The 22,651-nt window shown below is 40.6% G+C and overlaps 1 protein-coding gene across 1 annotated transcript in view; it reads right to left on the reverse strand.

The window, feature by feature from the left end:
- Positions 1-22,651, reverse strand: part of LOC104303523 (lipoxygenase homology domain-containing protein 1) — a 125,804-nt gene that overhangs the window by 28,119 nt on the left and 75,034 nt on the right. Inside the window, exons 24-31 of the mRNA XM_054179471.1 lie at positions 19,778-19,856; positions 18,114-18,245; positions 17,484-17,665; positions 15,988-16,074; positions 10,915-11,047; positions 9,176-9,315; positions 5,842-6,094; positions 1,501-1,742 (exon numbers count right to left, since the gene is read on the reverse strand). Of these exons, the coding sequence (XP_054035446.1) occupies positions 1,501-1,742; positions 5,842-6,094; positions 9,176-9,315; positions 10,915-11,047; positions 15,988-16,074; positions 17,484-17,665; positions 18,114-18,245; positions 19,778-19,856 (1,248 nt within the window). The remainder of the gene's footprint in view (positions 1-1,500; positions 1,743-5,841; positions 6,095-9,175; positions 9,316-10,914; positions 11,048-15,987; positions 16,075-17,483; positions 17,666-18,113; positions 18,246-19,777; positions 19,857-22,651) is intronic.

Here is a 22,651-nt window from a genome sequence, read left to right on the forward strand (position 1 = left end):
CCTCTTCTCCAGGCTAAGCAACCCCAGCTCCCTCAGCCTCTCCTCACAGGGCTGTGCTCCAGACCCCTCCCCAGCCTCTTTGCCCTTCTCTGGACGCATTCCAGCAACTCAACATCTTTCCTAAACTGAGGGGCCCAGGACTCAAGGTGTGGCCTTTCCCTTTCTAATCCTATCCAAAGCAAATGTGCATCTTTTTCTTACTTATATAAATGTCGTTGATTCCTGCCCCTCCCCCCCCCCCCCCCCCCCAGCTCAGCTTTGAGTCCATGTTGTGAGCTAATGAAGTAAACCAGAAGAATCGCTGGCACTCTTTTCACCTGCCAAGTTGCCATTCTGAAATTTTTACCTGCCACATTCAAGAAACAGCCTTAATTTCATCAGCAGGTTTATTAGATGACAATTTTGCCTGGTTACAAAGGCAAAATTGACAACCTGCCTACCATTTCAATGTCGGGGGGTGGGGTTCAGCTCACTAAGATCATGTGTTAGAAGGGAAAGTTTTGTTTGGGGCTTTTTTTTAAACCAGGTTGTATTGAAAGCAGAATGCAAGTATTGACAGACAAAAGTGTGTCTGCAATTTGAACAACAGCAACAAAAAGATTCTTGCCCTTAGACTTATTTCTCTTTTGCCAGCATAAGAGGATGAAGATATTTTGTGTATCGTGAAGTGCCACAGCGATTTCAGCGCGACGTCAGACTTTAGCTTCAGCATCTTGGACATCAGAAGCAAGATTGTCACTTTTGCTATTCACTTCTTTTTTTCACATGCCAACTTAAAAGGCAGATATTTTCCTCAAAAGGCATTTCTAGTGTCTGGCTTAATTATTTGCCCTGGATCATTGGGTGTACAACACGTAACAGCCAGTTCGGAGTTATGCAAATTCTGCAATGTATGCCAGTGGGTGCAGTGCTGAAAAGACACTGCTGGGTCTGCTAGGGATGATGGCACAGCTGTGTGTATGCCCTGCAGAAACCCACCTCCATTTACAAGATGTTTGTTATCCATAGCTATCCCAGGAAGTGTTTTGAGCAGTTTCTGAAGTTATCCCTCTACAAATGTTGTTATCAACTGCACTTACTTTTGTAAATGAAAAATGACATCATTGCAGACAGAGCTGGAGACTGGGAGCAATAACCACAGAATATGAAAACAAACCAAAACAGAACAGGGGAATAATAACTCATTGCTTTCATTTGTATTTTAGAATAGAATAGAATAGAATAGAATAGAATAGAATAGAATAGAATAGAATAGAATAGAATAGAACAGAACAGAACAGAACAGAACAGGTTGAAAGAGACCTTCGTGTCCTCTTGTTCTGGTGCTGGTTGCCTGGGAGAACAGACCAGCCCCCGCCTGTCTACAACCTCCCTTCAGGTAGCTGTAGACAGCAATAAGGTCTCCCCTGAGCCTCCTCTTCTCCAGGCTAAGCAACCCCAGCTCCCTCAGCCTCTCCTCACAGGGCTTGTGCTCCAAACCCCTCACCAGCTTGGTTATACCTCACGACAATGCCAAGTCTCTCCTTCTTCAGCTTCTTCAATTTCCAGGCGAACTTTGAATATGGTATTGAATTTCTTATTTAGTTCAATTGAAGTCTCAAAAATCTGTTTTTTTTTAAGAGATCCTTTGGGGAAAATGACTGAAGTACAGGCACCTTTTTCATCACACACAGTTAGAGACATTTTAGGATTCGTGGAAGTAGAGGTAGTATTACCAGTTGTGACAAGGACATCCCAAGTCCCTGTTGAAAAAAAGAAGGAAAAATGAATGGGTTAGCTAAGTATCCAAAATAATTAACCCTGAGTTAGTGAGCGACTAGCAACCCTTTGCACTGACATATAACAGGTTCACTCATTATCACTCATGTAGTGAGAAGCAGATTTGGACAGCAGCCCTTCCATAGTACTATCTGACCTTTTAGATACAGACCAGTCCAACAGCACTGCACAGACAAGGTTGCCAGCTCCATATTAGAGACTTACAGAATCATAGAATTGTCAGGGTTGGAAGGGACCTCAAGGATCATCCAGTTCTGACTGCCCTGCCATGGGACACCTCACAGCAGAGCAGGTTGCTCACAGCCACATCCAGCCTGGCCTTAAAAACCTCCAGGGATGAGGCTTCCAACACATCCTCCCTGGAAAACCTGTTCCAGTGTCTCACCACCCTCATGGTGCAGAACTTTTTCCTCACATTCAGACTGAATCTACCCACTTCTGTTTTTTCTCCACTCCCCTTAACACTACCTGACATCCTAAAAAGCCCCTCTTCAGCATTCCTGTAAGCCCCCTTCAGAGACTGTAAGGCCACAATAAGGTCTCCGAGCTATGTCAATCTGTTGACTTTTTCTCCTCAAAAGTATTTTTCCTTTTGATTTCCCCCCCTTCCCCATACTAATTACCACTGAAAGCAGCATATTTTCTACTAGGCAGTGCTGCACATCAGGTCTGCCTTGGTCAGGAGAGAGTGTTTTTTCATCTTGACTTTTTGAGAAGCTACTTCAACAAGGATGTGAAATTTTGCTACATGTATTCTATAACAAGATACTGGGGGAGACAAACTGGTTCCAAGCTTGAAATGTGATATTTTTATAGCAGATCACCACAATCATCATACCAGCAAAGTACAAAACTTTACTCACTTCTCCTGTGAAGAAGTGATGTTCTCTGAGGGATTAAAAATACTCCAGCACTTAGATTTGCTCACTTTAGGGACACAGGAAACACTCAAACCCAACTGTTTTTATCTTTATTGGGTTTTTTAATGCAAAGTTGTATTGAAAAAGAAGAGTAGCTTGAGTTCAAACTAGAGGTCTGAACTGAAGCACCTGATGGATGCAGCACTTGGTGCCATGGTTTAGATGATTAGATGGTGTTGGATGATAGGTTGGACTCGATGATCTCAAAGGACTTTTCCAACCTGGTCAGTTCAACTCAACTCAACTCAACTCAACTCAACTCATCTCAACTCAACTCAACTCAACTCAATTCAATTCAATTCAACTCAAATTATCTCTTCAACATTCTAGTTGAATTGGCAGTCATCTGAAGGGTCATAAAGGCTGCAAGCTGCTGTCAGGTAGGCTACTGGGTAACTTCTGCAGCTCCATAGCGAGTGGCTATTTAGTTAAACCTCTAATCAGCAAGAGAGTTTTCAGGATCTGAAAACTGCACCCACAAAACCCAAAACCCAACAAATTGAAACAAATCCCACTGAGTTATCTGGCTGTGACATTTTTAATTCATGTTAATAGAATATATGGAAAAATCAGGGTTATCAAACCCATGTTTTCCATTTTAAAGTCTCGTGGCTCTTACAGAGAGGCTTTGGTTACCTGGACTGGGGCAGGTTGCAGCATGACCAATTGCTCTCTCTTTATGCAAAGTGAGGCAAAACAGGGGTTGAATCATTTCAAACAGCTCATTTGTAAAGCAGGGTGTTTTTCTCTGAGTAATGGAAGCAGTAACTTTTTGATTTCATGTCCACAGGCCTCTAAAGTCCAGCACCCTTACCACAACAGGCAAATCTTTATCTCCTGCTATAAACTAATGCAAATAAAGCTTTATTACCCTAGATGAGGTGAGGACCTGTGCCATCAATTCAGGACTTAGTGAAGGTAAAGGGTTAGTACTAACCATCCTTAAAATAACCTAAAGTAACTTCATATATTATGGCTTTATGGATAATCATAAATAGCTACAATTTTCATGTCTATGAACTTTAGATGTAACCAATGATATCCATTAAAAAAATGGAAGTCAAATGAAAATTTATCATGACCCCAGTGATATAATCCAAGATTTTTCTGGCTCTTTAGTACTAATCTATTAAGGCTTTAAACTATCAGTGTAAAGCTATCTAGTAAGACTGAATTGAAGAACTCTCTCTGCTGGATCATACAGTGCCACACATTGATATTACACATCAATTATATTGTATCATCTCTGATAAATTTGTTAAGATCCAGCTTAAAAGCAGCCACATAAAGCTTCTTTCCTTCTCTTCAGGTAAGTCTAAAGAGAGGTCTGCTGAAAACTCATTCTTGCTTTCTCAGAAATCTTTTCATTCCCTCAGAATGGCACTAAGGGACTGCTGAAAGCCATTTATTTTCATGACAACTTTGTCTGTTATCTGAAATAACTCCTTTCCCTCCTTGATGTGCAAGCTGCTGTTAATTTGATGGATCACAACTGTGTCCATTTAATTTGCTAGTCTGAATATGTTGAGCTTTTAAAATACCTTTTCACAACAAAAGTCTTGCCATATTCCCAGTCATCGTGTCTTCACTACAGCTGTTCCAGCCTGAACCGGCCCCTCTCCATTCCTTACAGGCTCTCTGTATAGTTGGCATATCCTTCCTAAAGCTATTCTAAAGCTGTATCTATTATACACCCTGCTATACATCCCAGCTATTGAAAATAGACAGAGAGCTGAGTATTTATAAGCATAGACTGGAAAATACCAGCAAGTCTGCACTCAGATTTTTGAGGACTCTGTGTGGGAAACAGAGGAAGGAAATTTTAGACAGTTTTTAGATAGCTACATTCAGACACTGGTTAAAGTGCATAAACAAGGATGAAAGATTTCTCTCACTCCTTATCAGGGAAGAAAGATGCAATAGACTCTGACCAACCTTGGGCTTTTCTGAATTACCCTCAGGAGAAGCCTGCCTCGCTCTGTGGATTATGTAGGGCACCTATGGAATCTACTTTTTTAGAGACCTGGGATGCTTGCAGTGGTGCAATACAGCTATTGCTTATTCTGAAAGCATCACTTCTCTAGCTGCTTATCTTATTCTTCTACTCACAGATTGCATCAGGTTGGAAGGGACCCTTAAAAGGTCATCTTGTCCAACCCCTCTGCACTGGTTTTCTGCCCTCCTGTTGTCTCTGAGACATTATTTTTCTGTTTCTTTAGATGATATATTTGCTAGTGGACTGTGTACAGGTAGCTAAATATGAGGACAGACTCCACCAACCGTGGCTGCAACTATGTATAACATAAAACTCTCTGGGCATAAACTGAAATGTCCATGAGCACAGAAACTGATAAAGATCAGTTTAAGACCTGCTGATACAGAATGCAAATTCACACCTTCAGATTAGTTAAACTTTGCATAGTTTGGTCTATCAGTTCTGATTCATATTTCATAAATGGACCCAAACCAACATTTTACACCTCTTCAAAAAAAAAAGACATGTGAGAGAGCTCAGAAATCCTGCACCCTGGTAAAGCAAAAAAAAAAAGACATCAAGTTTTCTGTGTCTAAGTTGCTTGTGAATTATGATCTCTTTTTTTTTTTCCATTAAACAATATGAATGGGATATCAGGCTCAGGTCAACTAGTTGTTTGCAAGAACTTGTGCCATTGATGTAAGTAAAAAAAGAAAACTGCAAATAAAAGCAACTGCTTTCTGCAAATATAGGAACATAAGGGAAAATCTCATTCTGCTCAGAGAGTTTTTGTATCTCTTCTTGTGATTTCATCGCTGTTGCAGGAGCCTTCTGCTCTGCATTGATTGCCATATGGAGCAACCTACCTCTTTCTGCTTCAGCTTTTTTTTCTAGTCTCAACTAAAAACATAGCTCCCTTCATTGCCTCCATCACTTAATACCCCCCTTCTGCTCTAGTCTTTCTTCCCTCAACATTATAATTGTATTTACCAGCTCTAGAAAGTGCTTGGAGAGATGATTTGTGGGAGAGATGATTTGTGGGAGAGATGAAACTCGCATCTGAGCTACATTATTTCTCTGTTGTGGGTTCAGTCTTAAAAATAACCTGAAGAATAATATGAATTGCAATTCAAAGCTGGAAGGAGCTTTGATGGCTTCAAACCTTACCTGAAATCTTTCCTGTCAGCTTCCCATTCCTGACTTTTCCAAGAAGTTTCAGCATTCGTTCCACCTGTCCATCACCAACTCCACTGTCTAACCACTGCTGGCAAAGAAATGCATATTGGCCATCGGTCTTGCCTGATTCCTGGATGACAATTTGGTCCAGATACCATCCAGCTCCATAACCCACGTCATGGTGTTGAACAAGCACTTTGCATAACTGTCCAAGGTCTACTGCTCTCATTTCAGAGAGACAAACCTGAGAAGGCAACAGCAAAATGAACAGCAAACTGATTAAATCACATCTTTTATGGTCCTGCTCTAAGTTTGTTTGGAAAGACATTGCATTTGCTGCTGAAGTGCTTTTTTCTTTTTCTTTTCTGACAGTGAAGAAGTATATTAGGGACTGATTTGGAGATCCTGTTCAGAAAAGATGTGGATCCCTGAATATGTAACTTTTTCCTTGTTCATGATCCTGGGCTTTATGATGAAAACCTCCACTCTTATAGGTAGAAAGAAAAGTCTGATCATTAATGATCATTGATTTACTTGCAGGTATCTCATGAAATCTGAAGTTCAACCAATCCCTCATAACCAAAACAGAAGGAGTGCTTCAAGTGATCAGGACAGGCTTAGCAAATTGAACTTTAGTTTAGATTAGGCATTTTATTTGGAAACATTTCAAAGTCTTTTATGTTCTAAGACATCCTATTTTTCAAATGGGAAATGGGGCATTATTCAACTCTGAGCAGCAATACTGACACTGCTGATGACTATGCAAACAAAGATACTGACATTAGAAACTATAAGTAAGGCTGTGCACGCGTGCAGGCAAGAATTGATGTGCTCTTTGGATGTAAATAGACATCTGTTTAAATATTGCTACGGCTACCAGTAAACAAAAGCTAAATGGCAACTGCACCAGTGCATTTTGGGATGAATAGCTTATGTGAGTGAGAGAATGAATGTGTTCTGTGCAAGAGATAATATGAGTGGGTGGGTAGATACATGGGCATGTGTGTGGGTGACATTAAAAAACCCCAGATGGATAGTAGAAGCAGACGTTATAATTTTTATTTGTTGCCAACCAGTTTGCCACCAGGCAGGAAAAAGCATGAGGACCAGAAAGTAACAAAGGAAGAGATGATTTGGAGAAAGAATTATGTCATCTGCTCCATTCTCCTGACAGTGTTGGACCATTCCTTACAGTGTGCTCAGAAAGCATCAGCGTTATTATTCCTATCACAGCCAGAGGACTTCCAGCATTCCTACCTTGTTATGCCCACAATCTCCTCAAACAGTTACCATGGCAAGTTCTACCCCATCACTTTAATGCATATGTAGCCCAAAATAAGATCTAGCTGTGAGGAACACTTAGCAAATAACTTTTAGGGAGCACTCATTGCTTTTTAATTTCATTCTTTGTACTCCTGAGCCAAATATAATTTTCCTGTCAGTCTACATGACCCTTGACTTAGAGGAAATAGCCTGCATTGCTAATATTCATCTTCCTTCACAGCTAACTCTATCTGGAAAAGGGACCTATCATTAGGCTCATTCTTTGTGATACTAATTAGCAGTCATTAGACAACAGTGGTCATAATCGCCCATTGTTATCAATGAATTCCCATAATAATACATTAAATTGCCTACTCCCTCAGCATTAGCAAGAACATAGTTTAGATTGATGTCATTACATTTCTTCTTCTGTCCCCCTCCCCCCCCCAGTACAGAGACATTTGGAACTGCATTCAACATACTACTGAAAGTGTAATTAATGAAAGCTAAAACGATTTCATTTAAATTGTTTTGCTTTAGATAAAGTCTCAGTTGGGCAAAATTTATTTAACCCATTACTCTGATGAAAAACTCAGACCTACAATTACTTAAACATAAGCCAGCCTTGCTTTCTGTAGCAGTGAAATCGACTTGCCTCTCTTTACTTACACTTTGTTGCAGTTTTCTGTCTCCTTGGCTTTTCCTTATATTCCAGTCCTTTAACAGTCAAGGAGAGAATCCTTTTCTTCATATCTCAAGTTTCCTTAACTTTGTTTTCTTTGCCTGTCCATTCCATACTTTCCAGGGATATTGCTGATGTAATCTTGTCTCTCAAGACAGCTTGCCCTTTACATCCCTTCCTTTCACCTCCTAGTCTCAGATACTCTCACTGAAACCTTGTTCCAACTATTCTACTACTCTACTCCTATGTAAAAAGGCTGTAAGACTGGTATGTCAGACCACAGATCCATCTAGTCCAGCATACTGTTGCCAACAGCTACCAATAACAGGTTTCTAGGGAAGACTTGCAAAACAGGGGAAATATATAGAGATGCTTCTTGAATATAAAGTCTCTCAGGTTTTAGCAGTTTGTGGTTCAGAGATTTGCTGAGCCAGAGATTGTGTCTTTGCCCTTAACAGCCCTCAGTGGAGAGCTATCTTCCATGACAATGTGCAACGGCTTTTTGCACCAACAGGAGTTTTACCATCTGCAGCATCTTGTGCCAGAAAGTAAAATGTATTAATTATGCACTGTGTAAAAAACCACCTCCTTTTGTTTTCAATCTGCCACCTGCAAGTTTCAGTTAATGTTCTTGAGCCCTTGTATTTCATGTGAAAACAGAATTACTCATTTTCTCTATGCCATTTGATATTCCTTATCTCCCTCTCCCTGCCTCTCATCCTCCCTTTTCCAGGCCGAACAGTACTTGTTTGCTTAGCTGTTCCTTGTATGGAAGATGTTTCATAGCACTCAACATTCTTCTTGCACTTTTTGAGGCAAGTGAATCAGAACAAAACAAAGCATCTATTAAGCAATTACACCAGACAACTTACCTGGGGTCATGACCATGTTTTTTTTTGCTAATAATGGCTAAACATTAGAGCTGTTCTGTTCTCCTTTTGTTTTCCCTCTAAGGAGCACTGGGCTGACATTATTACAGAGCTCTCCTAATGCTAAGGTCACTTTTGTGTTTCAGAACCCATCTTCTTTTTTGTTTTTTTCCATGCATTTTAAAGGGGTTTCCCTCTCATAACCACTGCTTTTCATTTAGCTGCAATGAATTTCATCTGCCATTTTACCACCCAGTCACTTTGCATGAGGTCCTTCTGCAGGCACTGCCACCAACTTTCCTATTTATCACCTTAAATAACTTAGTATCATCAGAATGTTTTTCCATCTCAGCCCTTTGCCAAGAACCTATTGCCCAAGGAAGAACATGCAGATACTAAGTATCTTAGCAGAAGAAAACTCTCACTGTCCGCAGTCAAAACCAGCTCATCTAAACCAAAATGTTGGAAGACACATAAAGCAAACATGTAAGGAAAATAACTTGGTACTAACCTGTCCTCTTTCAAATCTTGAGTGCCTTAGTCTCCTTTTGCAGGAATCTCCCTGCTCTCCAAATACTGTGAGAAACACATCTGCATCAGTCCCTGATGCAGGCAATGTTCCTGTGCGAACACTGATCGAGTAGAGAACTTCTGTCATGAAAAACCAGTGACAGAGAACATTACCAAGTCAGCCTCTTGCACAATGTAATCACCAAACATTATAAACCCCTTTATTTTAGGCAAAAGATTTATTTCAAGCTCAAGATCAGGGCATAGAGTTATAGTAATTGATGTTAATGTTCTCTTGGAGTTCAGCATGGATTGATGGCTACTTCACATTAGAAATGAAATGAAAAATCCTTTAGGAATCAATGCAAAGATCCATGTTTATGCACACACCAAAAAAAAAAAGAGAAAATGTTGTAGTTCTGGAGACCTATCCAGTGGTCACTGAAATCAGCTGAAAGAATCACACTGCTTTTACCAGGCTTTGCAAAAAGGAATTAGAGGTCTTACATTGAGTTAGGATTTATTGACTCCAACACCCTTTTAGCAAAGGAAAAAACCCAGAGATGTAATAGAGGAAATCCACTTTTTGTTCTGGATTAGCTGAATTCTGGTTCAGTCAGGCCTTTTGATAATTGCAGCCATGGTTTAGTTGATTAGAGAGTGTTGGATGATCGGTTGGACTCGATGATCTCAAAGGTCTCTTTCAACCTGGTCTATTCCTATTCTATTCTATTCTAGTCTAGTCTAGTCTAGTCTAGTCTTATTCCTATTTCTATTCTATTCTACTCTACTCTACTCTACCCTATTCTATTCTACCCTACCCTACCCCACCCTACCCTATCCTATCCTATCCTACCCTATCCATGTTCAGGAGAAATGGCTCAGCTGTTTATACAGATATGCATTGCTATTCTTCTTCTTCACCACAAAGGCTGGCTTGTCAATGATTTTTGGCTGATGGGCTCTATAATACATATTCCTCGAGGCAACATGACAAAGGATTTTTATTTTTATGGATTCTGTAAGCAAAGTGAAGAATTAAACACTGTAAGAGACTGCTAAGACATATTCCCATTCGCAGGCTGGCCTTCACTTAGATATTAAATGCAGAGAGTTTTAAATATTTTAAGTGAGCCTTCTGCTCATAGAGGATAAGAAATGAGAGTTCTTTTCTAAATATTTTATACAATGTAATCAGAACAAAAGAAGATATGATCATATTTTAAATGCAGAGATGAAATCGTTTCTGGAGCAGGAATGGGGCCTGAGGAAAACCTCAGGAAAGACTGGGGTTTGCTTTGTGTAGTTCAGACCATCATGATTTTGTAGATGCCCTTTCTAAATCTGGGGTTTAGTCCCTCACCAAGTGTCAATAGAAAGGCACTAAGTGGACTTTGCATATTCTTCAGAGTTCCAGGTTGGTAATTTAGCCTAGGGTAATGTGGTGGGTTGAAAATTCTCACCACCCCCTAACATTAAATTAAACTAGCTAAATAAATAAAGCTATCACATGAAAACACACCAGTTGTTTAAAAGAGAAAAAAAGGTCTTCAAGAACAGACCTTGTTAAAGACCCCACAAGCTTTGCACAGGTGTATTGTATGAACCTTTAAAAAATGGGGGGTTGAATATATGTAACCTGCTTTATGATCCTGCCCATTGTGTCCATCCCATTAGGCAGTTCACCATTTTCTGGGTGTGCATTTGCTTGTGTATTTATCTTTCACCTCAGCAACATACCCCTGAGTGGTGGCTTGTCTGGCTCGACCACTGCCAGCTCTGTCACAGTCTCAGATCCATCTTCTCCAAACAGACATTGGGCTTCCGTGTGAAAGCCCAGCTCTTGCTTAGTGTCCAGGTCTTTTAAGTGAAGCTGCAGGCAGAACCAAAGATGAAATTAATTTCTGTGAATTATTTTGTTCCTTGGTTCCATCCCAACAGAAAACTCTTTTCTTCCTATTGCTAAGATCTGCACAGGCTTTATGACAGCAACCTGATTCTACATAAGAGCTGCAGCAGCTGCTGCAAGCCACTGATTCTGCAGCCTGATGCTTGTAGGTGCATCCTTCATCACATATTGACACAGGCATAGGACCCATTTGTAGAAAGCCAGTGGAGGATGCAGATTAAATTGACCTGTATATACTTGGCAATTTCAGAATGTCAAATGAGTGGAGTTGCATCAATCTTAGCAGCACATGCCCATTTTGCAAAAAGATGTGGTTTGTTGCTCTTTATTTATCTATTTCTTTGTTTTTATCTGCCGTTTACATTTGACTTGCTGTATCTCAGCTGGGATTTTCAAAGCTGGCAGAAATTAGCTGTCCAGTGGCCTTCAGTGGCCTTTTGGACTCGATGACCTCAAAGGTCTCTTCCAACCTGGTTAATTCTATTCTTCAGGGCTCCCTGGGGAAGTAACTTATTTGAATTCCAAGAGAAGGTGCAAACTCAGGTCCAGCTTCATTCCATTTCAAGTCAGGTAGAATGAAGCTGGACCTAAGTTTGCACCTCCTCTTGGAATTCAAACACTGAAATACTCAGTGGACACTGAAAACAAAAAATAGGTTCCAAATTTGGGAACTTAAAACCTCCAAACCAAATGAGGAAGCACAGCTAGGGACCCCACCTAACCTAGTCAATGTAGAGATCAGATTCACAGGAGGACAACCCAGATTATGGAATCTATCCTAAGTTAGGTTATACTATACAGAATGACAAACTGTCAAGCATATGCAGAAACATCTCCAGTAGCATATGCAGGACTGAACTTTATGCAGAGCAAATGGCTCCAAGTTTGCAGAAAGGGTTTCTTCAGCCTTTAGAATCAATTTGTATATAAATATTATATCTGAGACACTAAAAACAAGACAAATTAACTCCATCAGGACACTAAGTAATTAAAGTTCTTGGGCAGGGATTCCCAAAATCACTGTGCTGGCTTAATACCACTACTGACCCCAGGAGCAGAAGTTTGTGGCACTTTGTACAGGATACACACACCACTGCATCAGGAACACCACTGCATCAGGAACAGTGTGGCCAGCAGGAGCAGGGAGGTCATTCTGCCCCTGTACACTGCACTGGTTAGGCTGCACCTCGAGTACTGTGTCCAGTTCTGGGCCCCTCAGTTTAGGAAGGAGGTTGACTTGCTGGAACGAGTCCAGAGAAGAGCAACAAAGTTGGTGAGGGGTTTGGAACACAAGCCCTATGAGAAGAGGCTGAGGGAGCTGGGGTTGCTTAGCCTGGAGAAGAGGAGACTCAGGGGTGACCTTATTACTCTCTACAACTACCTGAAGGGAGGTTGTAGACAGACAGATGTTGGTCTCTTCTCCCAGGCAGCCAGTACCAGAACAAGAGGACACAGTCTCAGGCTGCACCAGGGGAGGTTCAGGCTAGATGTTAGGAAAAAGTTCTATACAGAGAGAGTGATTGCACATTGGAATGGGCTGCCTGGGGAGGTGGTGGAGTTACCATCACTGGAGGTTTTCAGGAGGAGACTTGACGGGGTGCTTGGTGCCATGGGTTAGTTGTTTGGGTGGTGTTGGATTGGTTGATGGGTTGGACGCGATGATCTTGAAGGTCTCTTCCAACCTGGTTTATTCTATGTATATGTATATGGATTCTATGTGGAAGTTCTGAGTAGAGATTTCCCTACACAGACCAAGTGCAAGCTTTGAAATGCATAAATATTTATATAATTGAAATGTCTAGGAATCTGACAGCTCCACTCCTAAAACCTTTGCTGGGCTGTCTCACCCTTGAGGGCCAGAAACTCTGGTTTTGAGTGATGTTTAAAACATAAATCTTCTAGAGCTGGATATGAGCCAAGATATGAGATGTGGTGCTGAGGGACATGGTTTAGGACCAGGCTTGGCGGAGTTAGATAATGGCTGGACTCTATGATCTCAAAGGTCTTTCCAATCAAAACGATTCTATGTGTCTATGGTTCTATAAATTTTAGCTGAGGTCATAACACTTTCAACAGAAGTGTGCAGAAACCTGTAGGAGATCATCAGAAACTACTCTTACGCCGCTGTTAAGACCAGATAGAGAAAACAGAGGGTAGCAAAAGCAGCACAGAGCATTTATATCCTTTTTAACCTTTGCTGTTTCATCTGTAATCTCTGTTTCTGTAAAATTTCAGAAACTTTGGCTGCTACTTCTTTCACTGAAGGAGAAGGCAAGGAAGGGAATTCTTTTCAGCTGGGGATGGATTTGGCTGCTGGTGCCTTACACACACTGCTTGCCTCTTTCTATTTCTATACAGCATCTCTATTTCTTACTCCACTGTAAGAGTCCTGTTGAAGCAAAATCAACTTGTTACACTTCAGATTATGCCTCCATGTATAAATAATTTCTAAACAGACTGATGAATGAGTAACAGATGTTATAAGCACATTACTGGCACAGGCAGTGTGCATTACTGTGGCTTAGGTTGTGGGTTCTAAGTGCATTGGTAGAAGAGACTACATAGGTCTGTAGCAATTGTGGTAGTTTCAGGCTATGCCTTTAAAATTCAGCTGCAGATTTTGAGCAGAAAAGTAGGAAAATATAAATAAATCACTATTGGGTGTTAAAATATTACTCTAAAGAAATTAATTAGATAAATGTCTGGGACAATAGGAGTTGTACCATAACAATTCTACACATTTCAGATTCCCATTCCTTTTCTCTTCTCTTCTGATCTTGGCTGTTTTGCTTTGCTTGGGAGAAGATAATGTGCTTCTGGCTGACCTTGGGATATGTCTAACCCACTGCCTTCTCTCAACTCCTTTCTCTCTCTTGGACAGGGAGGTGTGGTGGGGTCAGTGGAACAGGCTTCTCTGGTCTTCTGACCAGGGGGGGTTTGGATGTTGTTTGGATGTTGTATAATATTGTAAATCCTGTATACTTTGTACACATTCATTGCATTCCATTGTAGAGTGCAGTTTTTGCTTATAAATACAGCTTCATTTGCCTCTAACTGAGTTGGTCTGGCTTAAAAGTTAATGCTGGGGAGAAACTTCAACCCACCACAGCAACCTAATGACTTTTTTTTTCAGATTGTAACAATTTATAGCTACTAATAAGCCAGTTCTTAAATATCTTTTGAAGTATTTGAAAGTGTGAACAAAAAATCAAGGGGGAGGGGAGGGGAGGGGAGGGGAGGGGAGGGGAGGGGAGGGGAGGGGAGGGGAGGGGGAGGGGAGGGGAGGGGAGGGGAGGGGAGGGGAGGGGAGGGGAGGGGAGGGGAGGGGAGGGGAGGGGAGGGGAGGGGAGGGGAGGGGAGGGGAGGGGAGGGGAGGGGAGGGGAGGGGAGGGGAGGTTCGGAGAGGAGAGGAGAGGTTCGGAGAGGAGAGGTTCGGAGAGGTTCGGAGAGGTTCGGAGAGGAGAGGAGAGGAGAGGAGAGGAGAGGAGAGGAGAGGAGAGGAGAGGAGAGGAGAGGAAGCAAACTATTACAGTTACGAATCTTCTGCTGCCAGTTCTGGAGGCTGAAATCTTCCATGAGATAATCACTTAAAGCACACTGTGAGGGTAATGTCAACATATTTTTTGAATGCTTTATCAAATGGCCTGGAGGTGCACATTTAAAATGAGGAATTAGTTTTGCTTACCTACTCCTTCCATTCTTGTAGCCTAAACTGAGACTGCAAAATTAGCTGACAAGGAACACATTTGGGGAGAAAATATGAACAAGATATACTCCTCCTCTATCCTCAGAGGAGCTCATAAACTCAGACTTAATGTTCCTTTGAGTACCACAAAGCCATTCAAATTTTAGCTTGGAGTACAGCTGCTTTTACCATTTCCCATCAGAACAGTTTCTGGACTGTTTATTCATTTAGGGAATCACCCTAAATTCATAGCGAAGTTAAGGTACTACGTGGCCCAGTTCAGAAAAACATTCTTCTGCTAACTTCAGACTAATTAAATGCTATGTTCACAATGCTTTTTGGGCCTTTACTTCCAGGCACAGATCATTGACTTGATTTTTCTCTGCATTAACCTTCAAGTTTAAGCACTTCCCCAAAACCCAGGTATTCTCAGGCCCAACACCTTTCTGGTCAATCTTCTTACCCACCCTGGGGAAGGGTATACATTTAATATCTGGCTGAATTAGAATATTGACAGCATTAAGACATTTCTCCATCCCTTTTTATGAGTGATCTGAAGGGCATGTTAAACTACAATCAGGTGTTTAAGGCCCACTGATGACTGTGTTGTAATAAATAAATACTAAAGTATCAGCTTAATTGCTTTCCACAAGTAGGTTGCTCTGTGTCAGGAGACTGTTGATATTTCCATGCAGGGATTAACATTTCCTAGTATCAGCAGAAAACCCCTGCCCTTCCATGTCATGATGAGCTATGCAGACAGATCTTCACAGCAGTGAAGAGGTATAACTACATGCACTTCAGCAGGCATGAACAAAGTAGATCTGCCCACAGAGAGCTCTGGAAGCTGTAGGCAATCATCTGTAGACACCAGGTAACTGCACCAAAAGATCACAGAATGCCAGGTTGGAAGGGACCCCAAGGATCATCTGGTCCAACCTTTCTATGTAATAGTATAGTTTAAAAGAGATGGTCCAGCATTCTGTCAAGTTCAGTCTTAAAACTGTCTAATATAGAGGAATCCAATACTTTCCTTGAGAGATGCTTCTGATGTCTGACTGTTCTCATGATGAAAAATTTCCTTCTGGAGTCCAGCTGGAGGGATGTGTGGCCTTGATAGCATGGTGCAAAACAAAGCTAACAATCTGTCTCACAACAAAAGATATTTACTGGCATTGTGAGGAATATTGCAAGTTTACATGCAGTGTATTTGGAATACCTTATGAAGCTTAATTCCTCTTCTCAAGCACGGAGCAGATAACACAAAGGAAACTTTTGTTATGTCTCCAATATCACCAACAGTCAGCTGTTAGAAAAATAAAGGGGGAGAAAAAAATAACTATGCATTGTATGTAAGAATTTGGAAGACATACTTTAAGCCCAGATAAAAAGACACATGCAATTGGTAAAAATACAAGTAAAGGGTGTTGATGGCAGGGTGAGGAAGTCCCATTAAGACTGTGAGTTAATTTGGACTCACATTTGCATCATGATTTATGTTTCTTTTCAGCTGGGTGAATTGGCTGCAGAGCTTAGGCCAGCATGAGAAGCAAGGAACTTCATGACTGTGGCTGATTCTATATTTCTAAGCCAGATTCATAGAATTTTGACAATGATAGAATCTATAGAACATTGACACATTCATATTACTTTTCTTTTCACTTTCCTATTTACCTCTTCTCCATCACATCTTTTGCTCTCTAACTTGAAGTGAAATTTTGAACTCGAGATGATTTTTAGCCCTGGTCATTGGTTCTGTTAGTCCAGTGCTCCAGCGAAAGGAGGGCTGGTTTCCATAAGCTATATTGTGCTCTGCTGCATGTGGCTTTTCCTCTTGCACCACTTAAGCAAGTGATGCTTATCTTGTCTTTTTTTTGCAAAAGATTGGCAATTACTTTATTTTCTCAAAGTTTAAGAGCAAGAACCTCTGCCAGGGGTGATCCAGGTTCACACACCTGTCCAGAAGCTGCCAGTAACCTTGTGGGCAAACTACAGAACTGATATTGACCCAGGCCCAAGTTCACTGAAAAGAAACACAGATTCTAAGGAGTGAAAATTGAGTAGTTGAGGTTTGAGAAGTAGATCATAAAGGAAGTATGGATTAGCTTCATTACTTATTTCCTTACTTAAAGAATACCAGGTTGGAAGGGACCTCAAAGATCATCTAGTCCAAACTTTCATAGTAAGACTATAGTTTAAATAAGGTGGACCAGCACCCAAACCCACCTGGACATTGGGATCTTCTCCTTCTCTGAAGTGATCCCAAACCCACCTGGACAATGGGATCTTCTCTGGAGAGATCTCAACCCCACCTGGACATTGTGATCCTAGGCAAGCTGCTGTGGGTGACCTTGCTTTAGCAGATCTCCCCAGAGAGGTTGTGAACTCTCCTCCAGAGATCCTCAAAACTCACCTGGATGCGTTTCTATGTGACCTGCCCTAAATGGTGCTGTTTGACAGGAGGGGTGGCCTGCAAGCCTTAATTCAAGGTTAGTGAGACTTTTCATGCCAAAGTTGGCATTTGCTCAGGAGAGCTTTCCTAAGTGATACGTACTAGCCCACAAGTTCTCCAAGTGGTGTTTATTTAAGGCATGGAGGAATAAACACTAACTCTGGCAGAAAAATCATCCCAGGCAACTCCACATTCACTGGCTGCAACTCTTACTTTACTGAAAACTGTTGGTAAGATTGGTGTGAAATAAAAATGAAACCAACCAAAGATGGATTATCATTCAGGTTCTGAGCTTTCTGTGGAGGTGATTTCCCTTTGCTTCCAAATACAACAACTTCAATATCGGGAACATCGTCTGGTACTTGGGTACAGTGCATCCACATTTGCCATCGTCCTCTGCTTTTAGTGTCAAAAGTTTTGGTGAGAAGAGATGCCACAGAGGTTTCTGCAGTGAAAACAAACACATTCAGAGCCTGTGTCTGAGTTATAAGACAGTGTAAGCCAAGTGATTGCATTGCCTGGTAGTGCTGGCTCTGGCACAGGCAAGTCAGACAACGAAACCACAAGGCTCTCATTATTCATTTTAGCTGCTGCTTCACGAACCCATGGCAGGGGCCATGCCTATCTGCTCTATATTGTTCCAAGGACAAGATCCATACTGCCAGAGGAGACTTTTTCATTGCTTTCATTTCCATCTTCTTTCTCCTAAGCACAATTTCTTTCTCCTTGCCTATAAAAGACATGCTTCACCTTGGCCCAGGCACCTGCCCCTCACTATTGGGCTACCAAAGCTTATTTCTGCCTACTCTGGGAAGCAGTCTGGTGCTGGTTCTGGTCTGCTCTGCCATGCAGGAGTGATTCATCCAAAGGAAGGACACTTGTGCTGGTATTACCTGTGAGCGGAATTGCCACTTCTACAAATTCTTTCTTGGAGCGTTTATTGATCCAGTCATTGTGAACAAAAGCATGTGCAGAAAAAGGGTAGAAGACTTCTTTTATCACAATTTTTTCCAAGAACCACTCATCTGATAGAAAATAAACAGGATGTTATTCATTTACATTGTTTAAATAACAAAATACTCTGTTTGTATGCAGTCAGAAGTTCTTATCTTTAGAGAATCATAAAACAGTTTGGGTTGAAAGGGACCTCTAAAAGTCATTTAGTCCAAGCCCCCTGCAGTGAGCAGGGACATCCTCCACTGGACCTGGCTGCACTGAGCCTTGTATTCCTCCCTGGGTAACCTGTTGCAGTGTTCCACCACCCTCATGGCAAAGAACTTGTTCCTAACATCCAGTTTAAAGGATCTAAAGAATAACATGTTTTCTTTTTCTGATCTTCTGAAGGAAGTAAGACTTCTGAAAATATATTGATGATCTCTGAGGTCTTTTCCAACCTGGTTAATTCTAGTCTAGTCTAGTCTAGTCTACTCAATTCTATTCACATGAATTCTCATGTGTTTGTGGTCAAGACTGTATTATCTTCCTGTATGTGCCTGCCTTTTCCCCTACACTCCAAAACACTGGACCAAGTGAAGAAGTCCTAAAGATTTTACAGATCTTAGGAAATTAAATATGGTGATAGATTTGATTGAACAACCTATTTGTGTCTCGAAACAGAGAGTATGAGGTCTCTATATACAAGAATTCCCCCCACAGGAAGTATTATCCATGTCCTAAAGGGAAAAGGGTGAGGATTTCTTCCTCAGAAAATCAACTGGACGCACAACTTTCTTCCTGCTGGGGTTCTATGCTATCCTACAAAGCACAAACTCCAGCTGAAGGTTTTCTCTTGATTGAGATAATGATGGTTTTTTCTCTTAAAAAAAAAAAAAAAAAAGGTGCCAAAATTGTAGCCAAATCAATGAAAAAAAAATCAATTCATGATGCTCCTTGCCATCGCTATTTAAGAAGTAAGCAATATTCTTTAACTCCAACAGCTGCTGTGCAGTCAGAAAGAGGACAAGAAAAGATGCTGCATGAGGTACAGCCTTGCAGCCTTTTTATCTGCCACTCAACCTCACTTATGCAGAATCCCTTTAGAAAGGACCTGTTTCTCCTGGGAGGGAAGATAAAAAGGCTAAGAGACCAAAAGAGCCTTTCTTCCATGTTCCACTTCCCAATATGATGAATTGAATTTTTGTTATCTCTACCTAGAAACATTTACCCTTGGGGGGAGGGGGAAAAAAAACCCCAACACTCCATTATCTAAAAATTAAGAAGAATAAATACATATAAAAGTTGACAAGAAAAAGTATGATGTCATAATGCTTCCCAAAAAAACACCACAAGCTTTGTGAGCTGTACTCATAAACACACAGTAACCTTTGTGGAGAACAGTTCCACAGATAACTTAACCAGTTTACATTGTCACAACATTTCCTAGGAAGTCTTTTATACATTTTAGCAAACCCAAGCTGAATGCTGCAATAATGAACAGCAGAAAATGGAGAGCAATGCCAAGTTCCCTAGAACCTTATTCCTGAAGTTTTAGGATCTCTTAAATCTGATCATCTAACATCATCATTGCCATACATTAATTGGAGGAAAAAATGCTGACCTTTTTTAAAGCTCTTAAATCCAACAAGAACTTGGTTCAACTTGCCAAGGTGTACTGCTTTGACTTTGAAGACATCCACCTGCAGCATGAAAATAACAGTTCTTCATAAAAAGAGTTATTTGCCATTGAAATGGTCTGCCCAGGGAGGTGGTAGAGTCACCATCACTGGAGGTGTTTAGGAAGAGACTGGATGGGGTGCTTGGTGCCATGGTTTAGTTGATTAGATGGTGTTGGATCATAGGTTGGACTTGATGATCTCAAAGGTCTCTTCCAACCTGGTCTGGTCTATTCTATTCTATTCTACTCTCTATTCTATTCTACTCTATTCTATTCTACTCTATTCCATTCTAGATGGTATTTTTGTTCAACTAAATCTGTATCTGGTTTTGAATGTTTTTCAGTTTAGCCTTGTGTGTCTGGCCACTGTTTTGTATCTCAATGGCAACAACTTAATGTTATTTATGCCATTCCCTTGTCTTTGAGTTCATAATTAAACATTAGAAGCTATAAATTCTGTTTTCTGATCCAGTTAATATTATGAATTATTAATTTCCAAATGCTGCTGTATTTAATCAGAAGTAATTTGGGGAACATCAGCTATACATACTAGTAATGAAGTGCTCATTTCTAATGCCTTCATGGACTGAGATTATCAATTCAGGTCAATTATTACATGTGTTCAAAGTTAACTTTGAGCCATAACCTAACTCCATAAAAAACTGAAGAACAATAGGCCTCTAATAATACTGAATATCTGGAGCAATTACTATTTCACTAAAATTCACATTTAATTCAGTGGGAATTATTAGGCAGCTAAATGGGATTGAAGTGAAGAGTTTCTTGGAAGGTTTCAATCACTGTGCTGCTGGGATAAGGACTTTTATTGAAGCCATCTCTATAACAGGCTGTATTTTCCACATACAACTGACTTGCATGATGAACAGACCTCATGGCATCCTTCCTTTTTCCCCTACTGCAAATCCTCTTGCATATAGCTTTGTCACCTTTGCACAGTCATCTTCCTTCATAATACAGGGAACAGCTCATGTAAGTATGTAATGGGGGGGGGGACACATGTTGCTTAAAGTGTGCGTTGGTTGGCTTTTCTGAACTGAGTCTGAAGAAATGAGGTTTGGAAAGATACTATTCATGAACAGAGTCATCTTGATAGGGTGCTTGGTTGCATAGTTTAATTGATTAGGTGGTGTTGGATGATGGGTTGGATGTGATGATATTGAAGGTCTCTTCCAATCTGGTCTGGTCTGGTCTGATCTATTCTACTCTACTCTACTCTACTCTACTCTTTTGGCAAACCAGTTGTGGAATAAAAGCTCCATGAACAAGATTGTTTTGTTTCTTGTGCCTTCGTGAGCTGTGCTGTTGGAGATGGAAGCAGTTGTCTTGGAAAGGTTGAGTTGAAAACGCAATTAGAAAACAAGAGCTGGGGACCAATTTGAGGGTTTGAAAACAAACAATAAAAATGATGTATGGTTCCATTGTTGCTGCCAAGTACAATGACAGAAAAAAAAATTCATGCTGCCTTTGAGAACCATACTGATCACAAGAGTCATCTTGAAAGACAAAAAAAAGAGCAAAGACCGAACAGAGAATTAGAGATTTGAGGGCAAGTTGGAGTAAAGAAAGCTGTAAGAGAATGAATACCCAAACAGTCCTTGCTCAAAATCTTTCCTATAAGATTAGTGTGTTATAGCTCAGGATATAGGAAAGCCCTTCAGAGTTTCAGATGAGGGATTTAGCCTCCTGAACGGTCCCATTCAAAAACTGACACAGAATCTGGATTAGCTAGGAAAAAATCCTTGTGAATTTGCAGATGAGTTCTACTTCCACTGCACTGAGAATTCATAGAAGGCAGTTGCATTGTTCAGAGATATTTCTCTACAAGTTTTATTCCAAAAGAAAATTTAAGACATGTTCTTACAAAGTAATAACAACAAAAAAGCTCAGGACAGTTTGGTCTTTTTGAAAGAACCAGGAATTGTTCCCCTTTCAGTCTGTACTGTACCTTACCCACTGTAGCAAGCAGTCTTGCTGTTCAGATTTCTCTAATCTTTAGGAGGTATGCAGCTATTATCAGCATCATCAAAATGATTAATCTATAGAATTTCCTACATTACTCCTTTAAAGCCAGGTGAGTCCTAATAATGTTGTCATTGTTATTTTCACATTTATTTTGTGATGTCTGAAGTAGAGGTCAGACCAGGTTCATTCTAACCCAAAGCGTTCTGTGACTCGATGATTCTGGGCATTCATATTCTCTTCCAAAAAGGAGAAACAAAACGCAGAGGACATGACTGACAAAGGATTAGTTTGGATTTCATACAAAACCTGTTGTGTCTTATAGAAGCTTTAGAACAGGAAAGCAAATAAAAATCAACAGAGGCACATTCAAAGAGGAAATGAAGCATGCTGCAAGCAGATCTCTGTAGATTTTTACCTCATAGGTCAAACTGGTCTGGGTTAACTGGCAACAACAAAATACTTTCTCCTGCCCTCCCCAAAAGAAGATTCTTATGTGCTTTGCAAGGATTTTTTTAAATGATTCTTTTAAAACTAAAATGAAAAAAAAAAAACCAAACCAACCCCTTCCAAATCTCAGCTCAGAATAAACAGTAAGTTCTAGTAAAGTATCAGCTAGACATTTCCTTTTGATCTGAAACAGATAGTTCCTTCTGATCTGAAATTTGTTTGTTACTTTGTTCTTATGCCAGGAACTACTCCAGGAATTACTCTTCTAGGAAAAACCCTTTAAACCTCAAAAGGCAAGAATATGTTTGCTGCATTTAAAAGCATAAGTAGGTGGAAGAATTGGAAACATGGGAGAAAAAAAAGAAAAGAGAGAAAGAAATAAAGCTC

This window comes from Dryobates pubescens, chromosome 3 (genome assembly GCF_014839835.1).
Source record: "Dryobates pubescens isolate bDryPub1 chromosome 3, bDryPub1.pri, whole genome shotgun sequence".
Lineage (NCBI taxonomy): Eukaryota > Metazoa > Chordata > Aves > Piciformes > Picidae > Dryobates > Dryobates pubescens.